Source organism: Micromys minutus (assembly GCF_963924665.1).
Source record: "Micromys minutus genome assembly, chromosome: 3".
NCBI classification, from domain to species: Eukaryota; Metazoa; Chordata; class Mammalia; order Rodentia; family Muridae; genus Micromys; species Micromys minutus.
In genome coordinates, this window is record NC_137972.1 from 30,002,418 (window position 1) to 30,018,874 (window position 16,457).

The 16,457-nt window shown below is 38.8% G+C and overlaps 1 protein-coding gene across 1 annotated transcript in view; it reads right to left on the reverse strand.

Annotated features, from left to right (window-relative positions):
- Nucleotides 1-15,485, reverse strand: part of ZFAND4 (zinc finger AN1-type containing 4) — a gene marked incomplete at its 5' end in the record, with an annotated part of 51,299 nt that extends 35,814 nt beyond the window's left edge. The window contains 4 exons of the mRNA XM_080914084.1: nucleotides 1,889-2,075; nucleotides 4,041-4,108; nucleotides 5,142-5,217; nucleotides 15,224-15,485. Of these exons, the coding sequence (XP_080770210.1) occupies nucleotides 1,889-2,075; nucleotides 4,041-4,108; nucleotides 5,142-5,217; nucleotides 15,224-15,485 (593 nt within the window). The remainder of the gene's footprint in view (nucleotides 1-1,888; nucleotides 2,076-4,040; nucleotides 4,109-5,141; nucleotides 5,218-15,223) is intronic.
- Between the last annotated feature and the right edge of the window lie 972 nt (nucleotides 15,486-16,457).

Sequence of the window (16,457 nt, forward strand, 5' to 3'; positions counted from 1 at the left end):
ATACCATCAAGGGACTCACATGTGGAAAAACTGCTAAGAAAGAATTCTGCTAGTGATCCAAGGCATTAAGTAATCTTCATTGATTTTTATTGCTAACCCCTCTCTACTTCTAGTCCAAGGCAGATGTCACACTTCTAGTACTAATAAGATCTCAACCTATTATGAAAACAGCTCCCTGCACATCTTTGATCCCAACTTGGGAGGCAGGGGCAATCTGATCTCTGAGTTCAAGGTAAGCCTGGTCTAAGAAGTGAGTTTCAAGACAGAGAAGGCCTCACAGAGAAATGCTGTCTTGAAAACAAAACAAAACAAACAAAAAAATAGAAAAAGAAAGGAAAAGCAAGCAAGCAGCCATTGGTTGTTAGTCAGCCCTCCCAAAGAGCCCAGCCTTTCCCCAACACACTGAACAGAATCTTAGGGGAAACTCTCCTGGTGTCTATAACCAGTACATTCTATCCTTGAGTGTGGGTATGACTGGATCCTACTGGTCCAGCCAACTTAATGTTGCAAAAATAAAGTGATTCTTAAGATGTAATTTAGGCCTCAAATGAGTTTTTTCTGAGTTGATCAAAGGGAAGCTTGATAGAAGCCTCTAGCCAACCAGCAGCCAGGAAAACCCAGCATCCTCAATCATTGAAGTGAAAAGAGATGAATTATATCACACTGAATATGAATGTAAAAGCAGACAAGTCCCTATATATATCTATATCAAAAGTATAGAACACACACTGCCATCTGTCACCTTTAGTATAAGGTGTGGTCATTAACAAAGCAATAGCTATTCTGGTCTCAGACATCTGACCCCAAAACTGTTCTCCAGATCACAAGCTGGGTTTCCATTTGAAAAATGTTGGCAATAGATTTTTATCTCTTTGTGAGCCTAACTTTGGTTACCTTAGTAACTTTCCTCCCTTTGTCTGCTTGGCAAAATGTTCCTCTTCATTTAAAGTCACTTCCCACAGGCCATCCCTAATTCTATGTTTCATAGGAAATGAAGGCCAACTCATCTACCACAGAGATCATATCCTTCTGCAACAATCACCAATAGTATATATAGCACCAGGACCACAGCTAGCACATTAATGCCTCCAGATTAGCTAGTCACTGGCTACAGATGTGCAGTATGTGTTTAATGGCTTAAAAGTGAAGACAGCTGGACAGATGGTTTGAGCAGTCAAGGCACTAGCTGCCAAAGCCTTATTACACAAGTTCAATCCTTAGGACCCACATGATGAAAGTCGAGAACTGACTCCCAAGATGTTCTCTGACTTCCTCACGAAACATGGTACAATCATGCCAATACATTTACACAAGTAAATAATGTAATTAAAAATAAAAACAAAACTGAGAAGAGGGCTCACAGTAAGTTGAGATAAACAGAAACTTAAATCCTCTTGTCCCAACTCCTTCATTTCCCACTGCCTACCTAAGCAATCAGTAGTGTTTTCCTTCTGGTTTTAGAAATAATATACAATTTATCTCCTCTTAATAGTAACAAAATAAAAAAAGGAAGTAAAGAGATTTACCAGTTTTTAAGCCACAGAGTTTAAAATGATACCGACCTTAGGATTAATCCTTCCTGACATGTCATGGTTATGTAATAATATACTACTATCACAAAACTATAATCTAATAGATATTGTCACAAATAAATGGAAACAAACTATTTTTATGAAAAAAATATACTACAAAGAAAATTCAAATTTATAAATTATTTTAAGTATCAGTCATATGAAGGATAAATTCATAATTACTTATCAGGGAAGGGGGTGAGGGAACATGTTAATACACTACATCTACTTCAACAACCCAAGGAACACACAAACGCTTCCTAAGTCTGTTGCATATTCTCCTTTTCTAAGTGAAACATGCAAATAAGGCCTTTTACCTTAAAGATTCAGATAATGGTGTTAAAGTGCCATCTCCCCTATCTACTACACGAAAGAAATTCAGCTGATCTCCTTCCCGGTACACCAAAAATGTAACTTGTTTGTTGCAAGAGGTCTTTTCCCAGACCTCATCTCGACTGGAATCCATGTACTCAGCGAGCTCCCTGAGTGGGTCTTCCACAGGAACTACAAATAGAGAGATTGATAAACACTTTCAATTCATATCACAGTTTTGCATCTTGCTATAGCAACAGAATATATATGCTGAATGTATACAATTACATTGTGCATGTGATAATGCAATATGCTCCAAACAGATTTCTGACATTTTTATTTTTACATAGCAACCCTTGTTAATTTTTAAAGCGTTTAATGAGTTCTGCATTTTCATTATTTCCCCCTTCTTCCCCCTTTCCTCAATTCTTACTATGTCTCTCCTAAATCTTCTCAAATTCATAACTTGTTTTGTGTTATCATGAAAGAAAACATGCATCATTATGTTGCATGCCTAAAGACAGGCTTAACTAAAACCATGAGGTCTTTTAAATTCCTGCACCAGAACATGATTTGTCTATTGCTATTTCAGTTAAACCCCTTTAGCCTTCTGTGCTTTTAAATACCAGTTCCAACAATCAATCACTCAAAGGTATTATAAATCCCATTTACTTAAGATCAGAAAATAATCACAAGAGAGCGTGCATGCATACACACACACACACACACACACACACACACACACACAAAATTAGGAGACACAGTCAAGCAATTAGAGACAAGAGAGAGCTAGGGACAGAATTCACTGGGAGCGTGAATATCTAGCATGCCCAAGGTCCCGGGTTCAGTCTCTACCAGCAAAAGAAAACAACAAAATAATGCAACAGCAACAACAACTTAATCTTTTCGCTTTAAGAATAATTTCTTTCTATAACTGTCCCTTGAAGTATTTAAAAAGGCACAAGAAAGCCCAGGGAAGGACGCTGCTGTGCTAAAACTGCACTGTGTCAAAGAGTCAGTGTGTGTTTCCTGAAAGGCCCCTCTCATGACTCAGTGTCTTAGTCAGGATGTGTGTGTCCAATCAGATTCACAGAGACCTACTGGAGACACCCAACACTCTTCACAACTGGTAGGCTAGTGATAACCAGCTGTGCTCAATTTTCAACCTTGCCTAACCTTCATTACTCATTAACAAAGCTGGAACACAGCAGTGCCCTAAGTGGTGGCACCAACTGAGCAGCAGAGCACACTCCCCTGGTGTGCACAGGCTCAAGGTCCACTTGCCAGCACCAGAAAGAAAAATAAAAGAAAAAGAAACACTAACAGAAAAATGATAAATTTTGAAAGCAATAAAGTCAAAGTATCAAAGATGCCATGGTCTAAATTTAATATCACTACTTCTGAAACATAACATTTTGACTTATTCATTCACAGTCAGAAAAATGTAAACCATAAAATTATATTATCCATAGAGCTTCCTGTCTTCTCTGAGGCACCTATGTGGCCCCAGCTTATTTGTAACTTTCAATCCTCCTGCCTCAGACATGGCCAAGATGGCAGGCAAATACCACAGTAACCAGCACTATTTTCAAAATTAAAGTCTCAATAAATAAAATAAATAAAATAGCCAATAAAAGCTATTCCGAAATCAGCACAGGAGGTGGGTGTTGAGGTTGTCTGTGCATGCATAACTCTTCATAACTCATAGGGAATTTGTCATCTAAAAGCAATATAGTTTAGGATATAATTTTAGAATGAGAAGGGTTTTTTCTTGTGTTGTTTTAGTTGTTATTTTGAGGCAAAGCCTTAACATTTTAATAATTCAATCGTAACCAAAATTATGAAGTATGGAGGTATAATTTGACAAGTGGGAATAAGCCATCAGTGGAATCTATACTCAACTTCCAGTTTGTGGAGAATCAAAAAAGTCTAAAAACCTTCGAAAAACAAGAGTCACAAAGTAGAACTACTGTGTGCATGGCTCTGTGTGGTGGGGTGCAGATGACATGCCCCCAGCTCTTCATGGATTAAAACTTTGTGGCAGCTTCAATAGGAATGGCCCCATAAGCTCTTAGGTTTAAATAATGAGTCATTATCCCTGAAGAATTGTACTAAGTTATGTAAGAATGGTCGTTAGATTGTTAAATGTATGCCTACCTTTTCTAGTACTTATCGGTCCACCACGCATAGCCAATACCAGCTTCAAGGTACAACCTTCTGAAATGCTGTGAATAATTAACACAAAATAAACTAAAATTATCAAATACATTCAGTGTCAAGTGAACCACAAATTATGTGCTGTTTATTAGTGCTATTATATATTTCCTAAAATATAAAAAAGATACAGTAATATGAGTAAATGAAAGATATTAATATATTTGCCCACATGAATTAAAGAAAATTTCTAAGTTCTCATAAGCTTTGTAAAGAGGGGGAGCCCAGCTGGGAGATGGTGGCACATGCTTTTGATCCCAGGCTCCAGAGATAAAGGCAGGCAGATCTCTGAGTCTAAGGCCAGCCTGGTCTACAGAGCAAGTTCCAGGGTAGCTAGAGAGCTACACAGAGAAACCTTGTCTCAAAAATACAAAAAGAAGGACCAAGGGAAAAAAAGCTTAGTCAAAACCTAAAGAACTAGGAAACAGAAAATGTATTCAGCAAAATAAAAATAACATAGAAAATCTAGCAGCTCTCTCAAGTCCTAGTGTTCTTCCGGTTCAGTGCCACTGCTCAGCCTCCTAGTTCCTTTGTCCTGAGAGTAATAAATTACATGGCAGGAAAGAGAAAGGTCAGAAGTCAGAAAGCACATTTGGAACTACTAGTACATACAGTGTCGCCTCATAAAAAGAAAATAGGTCTTAATGAATAAAGCCTCAGTGGTCAGCAACTCTCTCATGCCCAAAACATGTGAAATGGAAAGAAAAGGAACTGGGCCAGGTGAGAATGGCTCAATATTCAAAGAAAAAAACAAAGAGGACAAGAGGTTAACACAATCATGTGAGAAGGCAGGGACCAAGAGTTTGGCATGAACCTAAAGGGTGAACTACAATTATCAGAGAACATAGGTCAGGAACAAAGATGGTATGGAGCCAATACATCTATAAGTCAGATTCATAATGAAACCTGGAATCGAAGAGCTGTCTGCAGAGGCATGAAGAAACCAGCCATGTGGAGTCGTGATACTGAGGACCTAGAAAGAAAACAGTCATGTGCAATCCTAATACTGAGTAGCTAATGCTGCTAATGTGCAGTTACACTCACTTGTAATCATTCAAGCAATAATCATCTTCAAGCTCCATGTTATTCCAAATTAAGTGCTGCTGACAGATGGGAATACCTTGAGGAAAGGTGATAATAAAAAGCATTTAAAATTTCAAATTTCAAACCACCTCTAAAGAGATACATCACAGTTTCATTAGAAAGCTAAGAACACTTATGATTTAAACAAGGGCTCTGGTCCAACAACTGCTTCTTCAAAGTATGGCTGGCACCACTATTATTTATGCTGTGGTCAAGAAAGACAACTTCAAAATGTCTTTTGTAATCTTCATCACTTTTGCCTTTAAAATCTTTCCTTTGCCCTGATTTCTTTAAATACTCATGGTTTGGTATATCATATTCACGTCCATTGCAGTGCTGGTCTATTCCCCAAGAACGTTAGGAGATTCTCAGATTACTGTTCAGTTTGCCATGATGTGGTATATCTGAGTGCTTAAGTATATAATATATGAGACAAAAACTAAGAGATCTGCTCAGAAAGCTGTTTTTTAAAAAAGCATTATAGTCTGGGTGGCTTAAACAATAGAAATGTGTATCTAGTGGCTGTCAAGACTGAGAGCCCATGGATTCAAGATTCCAAATAACTTCATTCTAAGGCCACTTTTCTTGGCATGTAAGCAGTTACTAGTCCACTGTACATTCACATGGCCTTTTCTTACTATGAGAACACTGAAAAAGAACTCTCATGTCTCTTCTTACAAAGATACTATCATGAGAACTGCACCCCTATGAACTCATACCCTAATTTGTCTAATAAGACCTCAATCTATAAATGCCATCAATCAAAGATTAAGGCCTCAACCAAAGAATTATGGGAAAATCTGAGCATGGGAGCACACATAATCCCAGTAGTCATCAGAAAACTAAAGGAGGAAGAGAGTAACTTTGAGGCTACCCTGGGCTATGTATGATATTCCAGGCCACCGTCGGCTAACTCTATAGTGAACACATATCCAAAAGAGATCAGCTGTGGAGACATGAACACTCAGTCATACTGGTGTGTATTTACATATTACAGCTTAAATATGATTCCTTTTTTTGGAGGGGTCTCAGCAAAACTGAACCTGAGACAAGTTTATTGTAAATAATCGAACTTTTTATACCTCTATCAGAAACAAAATGTAACTGTGGTTTCCAGGATCAGAACAATTGTAGTTTCTAGTATACAATGACATTTGCAAACTATACAGAGTACACAAGATTAATGTCTGAGACCAATTGTCCTGTCAAGCCTCTGTGTGCTTCACTGGCTTCTAGGGAACACAGATACAAAAGCGGCCTGAATGCTTCACTGCCTGGAAGAGAGCCCTAATTTCTTAGGAACTGAAAGGCACTAAGTGTCTCGGGAGTCACAGGCTCTCCCCTGAAAAACCTCATGATGCACACCTCTCAAGGCAGCTAGACTAGGTCAACTCTCCAATTCCTGGCAACGGCTTTCAGCTTGGAGTTTTTATGTGACTAATGAGTGTGGAAACAAGTGGGCCTCTGAATTGTTACCTACTTCATGTGCCTTTCCTTGGGCTCTTGTTTTTTTCTGTTTAAATATGATTCTTATATAATTTTAGGCAGATGTATGTTAAAATACATTTACATTTGCATTGAGAATTATGTAAGTGAAATCATTATAACTCTTGGTAGTTGAGAACAGAAATCACAGATCATCTCAAAAGACACAGAAAGGGGCTTTGACAAAGGTCTGCAACTCTTCCTAATACAAGCCCTGAAGAAACTAGGAGCAGAAGGAAGACACCTCAGTATAATAAAGGCTACACACAACATATGCACAGCCAATGTTATGCTAAATGGGGCAAAACTTAAAAGTATTGCTTCTAAAGTCAGGAACAAGACAGGGTGCCCTCTCTTGCTATTCCTAGTCAATATACCAAACAAAGTTTTAGCTACAGTAGTAAGACAAGAAATAAAGGGGATACAAATAAGAAAGGGAGAAGCCAAAGTATTTATTCCTATTTGTAAATGACATGATCCTGTACTTAACTGACCCTAATAACTCATATCGGATACATACTCACAGCAAAGTAACAGAATACAAAATCAAGATACAGTGATCAGCAAATTTCCTATTTATTAGTAAACAAATTTGCTAAGAAAAAGTCAGGAAGAGAAATTCTATTTATAATAGCTCCCCCAAAATAAAAATAAGATGCCTAAAAATATACCTAACCAAGAACACAAAAGATCTTAATAAAATAAAAAACTAAGGTAACAAAGGAAACTGAAGACACAAACAGACAGAAAAACTCCCCACACTCATGGGTTGATAGAATCAATATTGTAAAACTGGCTATGTTATCAAAAGCAACCTACAGATTCAATACAATCCCCATTATATATCTGATACTTTGATATAAAAACAATCCTAAAATTCATATGAAATCACCAAAGACCACAAATAGCCAAAGCACTCTTGAGCAAATGTTGAGGTGTCATAATACCTGATTTCAAATTACAGTACAAAGCTGTAATAATATTATTATTAAAAAGTAGGGTGGCCCTGACATAAAAAAGATATTTAGGAGCCAGCAAGATGGCTCAGCAAGTAAGCATTCATGGCTAAGACTGTTGACCTGAGTTCAGTCCTCAAAACCCACATGATGGAAAGAGAGACCTAACTGAAAGAAGAGGAAATGACTTTAAGTGAGGGAGGAGATGGATGGACAGACGGGTAATGAAACCCACATGTCATGAAAGCTGAAGGGAAGAGCTGAGAAGAGGCAGGAGACCAGCAAGGCGGAGGAAAGGCACTAGGAAAGGCAATGATGTAGGTCATCAGGGGTGGAGAGTGAACAGGAGCAGAGTGAGATTATCTATATGTAAGAAAATGTCACATGGAACTCATCATCTTGTATGCTAATTTAAGAAAGCAAAAAAAATTAAAATAATAAAGAGCCTAATTGCTATTTTAATTAGGAAGTCAGAATAATTATACTGTACTTTGAAACTATGAAAATAATTTAACCAATGAATGCTATTTTTAAAAGAAAATCATATGTTAAATAGGGAAGCTAGTACTGATCCTTACATTAATATAAAACTTATTTATTACATTTTTATTTATTGTGTGTCTGCACTCACACCAGTCCACATGTGGAGGTCACAGGGTCACATTCTGGAGTTGGTTCTCTATCATAAAGATCCTAGGGATCAAACTACTCAGGACAAGGCTTGGCAGGTGTCCCTAACTGATGAGTCATGTCACTGGCTGTCAGCTTGACAGAAAGCTAGCACTCTACACAGACATGTATATCAAGGGTCCAGGGACTGGATCAGTGGGTGATAAGAAGGAATGGACTTGGCTGCTGAAACAGCAAACCCACACTCACCAAACCACTCGCTGCTACTTCATAGCACCAAGAAGCAGCAGCCTAAGTTTCATTCATTACTGCTGAATATGTTGATACACTGTTACATGATACAAGCATGGTGTCTTCTAAGAAGGTGACGGAAATAGATACTCTAATTCTGCCTCCATATGATTGAAAAGAAAAGAAAAAGAACATCACTTAGCAAACAATAAAAATAGATCCTAAGTAGGATGAAGAATCTGATTTCCAGGATAATCACATAATAATATTCTAACATACAGTTTCATTAAATAACTGTGAATCATGCAAAGAAATAAATAGAATAGCACATTTATAGAAGAAATTAGTTAACTACTCCTGAAGAAGCACAAACATTCGATTATTAGGCAAATATTGTAAATCATCTATTAAATACACTCAATGACGACTCAGTGCCAGCCAGGTCCCCCAAAGATCAGGAAGACATCCTGTACCCAACCCAGACACCAACTTATTTAGGGCCATATGACGTGCCAGGCTCAAGCAAGAAGGACATTCTGTTTCCAGGGGAGACTGGGAACAGAGCAGGGGGATTACTCTCAATAGCCACACACCTCGGACGCTGCACTGCCAGTTAAGCAACAGCTAAGCCAAGGCTACCTCAGCAACTCGACTGAACTTTTTTTCTTTTAGTTATTCCAGCAGTCACAGGGGGGAAGAAGAGGTGAAAACTTAAGAGTGTTTTGTATCTTCAAATACCCTAATATCTTTAACTCTCACTGCACTGTGATCGTATGCTTACCTTTTGCTTCATGATTATTTTTCTAAGTGGAATTTGCTTGTTTGATATGTATACAATTGTATTTTTCTGTTATGGTGATTGTTTGATGATATATGGTATTAGTATAGAAATTACTAGATATTAAATGCATGTCTTACTAAAAATAAATTTCAATCTTAAAATAAAAGGACCAAAGTAGGTGTATGTGATCAGGTACCAGCTGAGGCTAAAAGAGGGTTTCAAATCCCCTGGAACTGGAGTTACGGATGTGAGCTGCCTAACATGGGTGCTGGCAACTGAACTAAGGTCCTCTGCAAGAGTGGCATGTACTCTTCACCTCTGAGCCATGTCTCCAACCCACCTACCCACCTCCATTTTAAAAGATTCATTTGAGATAAAAGAGCACACTACATCCTTGCATGGACTGCCAGTGTCTTGGAAATAAAAGGGAGATAGTTGGAAAGCAGCTTTCCTAACAGCAGCAACACACTACTAGCTTTATAGGAAACAAAGACTAGGAGGGAATTTTGGAAAACAACAGGAAAGAAACTCCAAATTGTGACTTGAAGGACTGGGTTCTTACTGGGACTTGCTGTTTTCCTAGAGAGGAAGGGTGTAACAGCTGAGGGCTAGAGTCTCTGCTCCAGATGACAGCCTCTAAAATTTGCATTTTATTTTCAATAAAAAAACAGCAGGAAGAGAAAGAAGGAGGAAAAGGGGGAAGGGAAGGAGCAAGAGGGAGGAGTAAGAGAGGAGACAGACTTTAAGGGCTACACCTAAACAGGGCAGGATGGTTCTAGGGAGATCCTTTCTCCTGGAAATTTGGTTGCAGCAGTGGCAGAAGCCATTTAAAAAAAAAAAAAAAAAAAAGCCTGAGCCAGCAGCTAGTCAGCTCTAGAGACAAAGGCCCTATTCTGCTCAACTCACCCTGGGGCCCCAGGACATTTGTCTGAGGACCAAGGATGAGGATAACTTTGAGCCTTAACTGCCCAGCTTCACAAAAGGTAGATATGTGGTCTGAGCTTAGACCTGGTGGACCACTTAGAGCAGGGGTTCTCAATGTGTGGGTTGTGACCCCTTTGAGATAGAATGACCCTTTCACAGGGGTTGCCTAAGATCATTGGAAAGCACAGATATTTACATTATGATGCATAACAGCAGCAAAATTACAGTTATAAAGTAGCAATAAAAGTATTTTTATGGTTTAGTACCACTACAACATGAAGAACTGACCAGTTATGAGTCTCTGCATTAACTAACCACTGCCCACTGCAAAATGAAGTTGCTCTAACTACAGATGACAGCTGTACAAAGCTATAATTATAAACACAATATTTCTAAGGAATTTTGACACAGGCCTACAAGCTCCATAGCGATGGGACTTACAGTATCAGGCATGAACTCCTCCTGTGGTGAGGGCCTCATATCCATTCAGAGAGTGACCACCCTGTCAGTCAGGCCAGAACTGCACCATTGGCCATTTACTGCAGTTCAGCATTTTAGAAGGAAGGGCCCACATCTGGGCAAGTCCAGTCATCAACAGCCCACACCCCCAGTGGCTTGCATAGTAACTTCTGGCACAATGAAGAAGTCCCTAGCTTATTTACAGCTTGATTTCTCAATGCCCTGCTAACAAACTGGGTTGTGTCCTCAGCAACAGAGCACCATCTGGTTCTGGTGGGCAACCAAGAGTTACAGAGTCAAAAAATAAGAGTAACAGTAGTAGTCTGTATTGCTTTGGGCACCTCTGAAAACTTCCTGACCAATAACTTATAAGGAAGAATAAGATATCTGGCACTGGAATTTTTGTTTAATGACCTAAGGCTTCTGGGAATAGCATTAACTACCCATCAAGTGTCGATACCTCTAGGTTCAAACTACTTAAAAAAAAATTATTTACAATCACATTTTTTTTTTTTTTTTTGCTTTTAACTACCTGCCTCTTTTAGTACTAATGTAGATAAATGGAAAGATGAACCAGTTGCAAAATATCCATTACTGTGTGGAAATTACATAATTCTATATAATTACTCTAAAATTGCAAATGATCAACCCAATATAATACCTGTAGATAACCATAGCTGTGCAGTTCTTGTGAGCAATATTAAACCCTGAGCCCTCTTCACCTCAAGTAACTTCATCTTGATTTAAAGGCTACCGGTAACAGGATTTACTTCTCTCTTGTTTTTCTTAAGCCTTCACATGTTCTATTAAGCAACACTTATTTACTTTCCAACATGTCCCATTGTTTTGCCCCAGCTGTACTGAGTGAGGCACACTTGACCCAGGTAACCAAGCCAACTTGCAGGGTTTCCTATGTGAAGCACTTGCCTTATTCTTTCGTAAGAGTGTATTATCAGTAATACAAATATCTTCATTTGTCCTCATCCACTGTCCTTGCACTTGCATTACTATGAATAAAAAGTCTACTGTTAAGTTCAGATCTTGGCTTATAATGCATTCTTTAAGTAAAAGCAGAAGACATTGCTCCTTGGAAAATTAGTTTTACTGGTCAGTTTTTGTCAACTGGACACAAACTAGAGTCATCTGTCAAGAGAGAACCTCAACTGAGAAACTCACTCTATCAGAATAGCAGGGGGAGGCCACTGGCAAAGGTGTAGCCTCAGCAACAATGCAAGCCCCGGGATTGATGGAGTTTTAGAGAAATTGAGGCTTATTACCCCAAGAAGCCAAGAATGGTTATTAGTGAAGATGCAGCTTCAGGAGCTGTGGGGCCCACAATGTCTGTGACTCTTAGAGCACTACCCAGCACAGGGGCAAGTATGGAGTGGAGCCAGGCCGAGCCTAGGAGAGAGGTGTGTGCTGTGTGGGTTATTACAGAGAGCCAGGCCTCGGACTCTGAACTGTTCACACTGTGGGATCTGATTACGTTATGCTCTAACTATAATTGTGCACTGGTTCTTCACTCTTAACATAAGAAAGTATATGCCTTGTTTTTTTTATCTTACAGGAACCCACAGCTGAGAGACTTTGGGTTTTAAAAGAGATTTTGGACTTTTTTTTCAAGACAGAGTTTCTCTGTTTAGCGTAGCCCTGGTTGTTCTGGAACTCCTTGAGACCAGGCTGGCCTCAAATTCACAGAGATCCATCTACCTCTGCACTCCCAGGTGCTGTCATTAAAGATGTGTGCAACCATGCCTAGCCAAAATTTTGGATTTTTTTAAATCTTTTTTTCCTTGTTTTAAATTGTAGACTTTCTTTATTTACATTTCAAATGTTATCCCCTTTCCAGGTTTCCCCTCTGGAATCCCCCTATCCCATCCCCCCTCTTCCTGCCTCTATGAGGGTGCACCTTCCCACCTCCCTGCCTTGGCATTCCCCTACACTGGGACATTGAACCTCCACAGGACCAAGGACCTCTCCTCCCACTGATGCCTGATAAGGCCATCCTCTGCTATATATGTGGCTGGAGCCATGGGTCCCTCCATGTGTACTCGGGGAGGTCTGGTTGGTTGATATTCATGTTTTTCCTATGGGGTTGCAAACCCCTTCAGCTCCTTCAGGCCTTCTCTTAAAAAAAAAATGGATTTTTAAATCAATGGAAAATTTGAAGACTATGGAACTTTCAAAGTTGTAATGTATATTGAAGTTATACTGTATATTATATTGTGATAGTAACATGAGCTCTTGGGGGAAAGATTATGAATTAACAGTAATGTGTTTGTGTGGCAGATTGACAAGGGTTGGACTTGCTGGTTAGTTTTTGCCAACTTAACAGAAACTTAGACATATCTGGGATAAGGGAATCTTAATTGAGGAACTGCCTCCATCAGATCAGCCTGTAAGCACTTGTTTGTTAACAGATGTAGGAGGACATAGCCCAGTTTGGATCCTGCCATTGCTACTCCAGTGGGTCTTACCACACAAGAACGCAAGCTACACAGAAGATTCAAGGCCAAGCTAAGATACACACGACTTTGTCTCAGAAAAGAAAGAAGTGGAGAAGAGGGGAGGACAAGGGAGGGCAGGGGTTTGGGGGAAGGTAGGGGTTTGGGGGGCAGGGATTTGGGGAAGGAACAGCTATTTAAGGAGCAGCAATGCCAAAGCTAAGGGCACAAGGGACACCATGGATCCGGACAGCCCCTTATGCTTCTTGGCACATACTTCTTTCTCAACTCTAGTGCAGTACATTGCACACTCCTGGAAGGTGTGTCCTTTGTAAACCAATGTTCTGGTTAGTAACCTCCTCCAGGAAGTGAGTTAGAAAGTCAAGGTATATCCTTCCTCAAACGTACAGCACATACCACATCAGGTTCTCAGAAGCACATGACACTACCTCCAGACTAAGCATTTTCCCTTGATAAGGAAAATGGGCGTTTTACATTTGGTAATTCATGTAATCCTGAGATCATTTGCAACAGTTGTAACTATCATCATTCCAATTTTGAGATTAAGAAATATTAATTTGAGGTCCAGCAAGGTGTGGTTAGTTAGCATGCAGGAATGTATCAGTGGGTAACAGTGCTTACAGCTTGCTGCTAAAGCCTGACAAGTTTGATCCCCAAGACCTACATAGTAGAAGGAAGGGGTCAGGTCCCTCAATTGTTCTCTGACTTCCATAGGTGCGCTGTGACAAGCACACATGCATGTATGTGTATACACACAAAATAAGTAAAACTGAGTTTAGAGAGTAATGTTAATTTGCTTAATGGATTTGGTGCTTCTGCCCCCTCCCAAACCTATTTACAGGTCCAGTCACCTACTGCCCATCTCTCTGCTTCAGTGCAGTCATCCTAGGTCACCATGTTCTCCTCAACCTATCCTCCACAGAGCCCTTCTACCTTCCCTCCCACCCGGCACTAGTTCTGAACTCATCAAAAGTTACCCAAAGAAAAGCCTTCTGGAGGAACAACCATTTCCTCTCCAGGACTAACTCAAGCACTGTCCCCTCTGTCCTCGCCAGCCAAATCTTGCTAATTGGAGTCTTGAGAGTCTTCCCATGTTAGCTCCAATTGACGTCCAGTGAGGAAGAACAAAGGCCATCCAGAAAAGGATTAAAATTGATTTTTTTCATGAAGACTGTTCTTTTGAAGTCTCCTGCAGAACACAATGACTGTCACTGCCTTTGTTACTTAAAAGAACAGGGATGCATGTGCCATTATTTGTTGTGGCTCTAGACTCAGCCACCCCCTAAAACTACCTTAGGGGAGAGGGACAAAGGAAAAACAAGTATTCAAAAACTCAAATACCCAGAATCTTTGATCTCACACAGATCAAACAATCACACCCACTTTTATCCTTCTGTATTTAAGTTGGCTGGAAAGCAGTTCTAAGTAGAATCTTCATATTACAAACAATCTCCAGTTGACTCTCCCAGCAAAGATCTATTGAGTGTTATATGGAATAATTTAATTTTCTAGCCTAAACTGAACAACTATAAATGGTAATTTTAAATCTGGAAGATTAATTTTAACATAAAGTTACATATCATCCAAAACCCTTGCTATGTTAGAGAAACTTTGAATATATGGAAATGTAACCCTAAACTTTCAGAAAATCTCCACATGGTACAAAAGAATTTACAAAATGGAGTTTAAAAAAAAATTTAAAAAGCAAGTTCCCTAAAAGGAAATAAATTATATTTCCCATTAAAAGCAACTCCAAAATAGTTACAGTACAATCATCCTACCTTGCTAAAAAAAAAAAAAAAAAAAAAAAAAAAAAAACTATTTTGGAATGTTTATTTTATGTTATTAACATGATGCTGGGGATCTGAACCGAGACTATCTGGTGGAGGGTAAGGCAGGAAACAGGAATACCAAGGAGGTGGTTTCTACGCTGAAGCTGATGAAGACATGGTGGGATTCTATTATCCCATCACCCTAATGTCATATGCTTAAGCGCTTACATTTATGTAAAGAAATGTAAAAAAAGGCCTTATGTTTAATCTTCATATTACAGAAACAAAGACTAAAAAACTTATAAGATGCTTAATCCTCATATTGTACAAAGACTAGTACCTTCCAATCTTTGAATTTTTCCTTTCACAGAGATAACAGCTTCAAAGGGTGAAACTCTTAGTTCAAAACATGTTCCAGTTAACGTTTCGATGAAGAGTTCCATGGTGTCATAGAAAGGAAGTTTGAAATAAAATGGTCCCACGTTATCTTCATTGAAAAATGGAGGCTCTTTTCTGTTATCCATTACTTTGACTTTTCTAATTCTTCTGGAATATGTTGCATGCAACTGTATTCCAATTCTACCCAAATCAGCTGTAAACATTGGTAATATGTATCGTTGTTCATGTTTGAGTTTTGTACCTGAAAAACACAAAAATTAGCTTTTAAAATCTGTCTGAAAGCCCATCCTTTATTCAGATTTCCTTAATAACTGGCTCACACTTGTCTTCCAAACCGTCTAAGAACTTACTTAATTGCCTTTACAAACTGTGCCTAGCAGTGAACTTTCTGTGTCTGCCTCTAAGATCACTCCTGAAGTGGACTGACCATGAGGAATAGATATGCTTTTGATTCTTTATAGCACCTTAGAGCTTTGCATTGTTGCAAATATATAGCATATGGTTAACAAACAGTTTTGCTATTATTTAAATTCAAGGTATCAATATGGTTCTGTAAGATTTTCCAAGTGTATGCACAATCTTTCTAAAGTATGTTTCTCTTTTAGGCCATATAAAATTTTAGAGTCTTTGTACATAGTTATACTGGATAAGAAAAATGGTACATCAATAGGCTCCTTTAAATTTTGAGACACTAAATAAATAACCAACAAGTACTTGGGTTTCCAAAGATGATCAGCCATTCTAGCATTAAAAAGAGGTAATTATATAGACACTAGGTGATCTCTGCTCACAAGCACGAAAGACAAACACATCAGACAGAAGCACACGGTAAATCAAGAGTGTAGAACTAGCATCAGGGCTGATACACTAAAAAGCTGTTATTTTGTGAAAACTTTATGTTAGCTTAAACTACACAAATATGTATCTTTTGGAAGAGATGAGGCAATCTTTTTTTCAAAGTAGTTTTGTTGGGATATAATTCATATACCACAAACTGACTAACTTGATAGCTAAAATTCACTTTTAACACAAAAGAGGTCCAGTTACCACAACCACTATTTTCCCAGTGACAGGGACTAGCAAGGGCTTTGAGTCTGACAACTCAGTGTTCTAGCAGTGAGTGAAACCAAAATATTCTTGTACAACATTTACAACATTTTCACCATCCCCAAAAC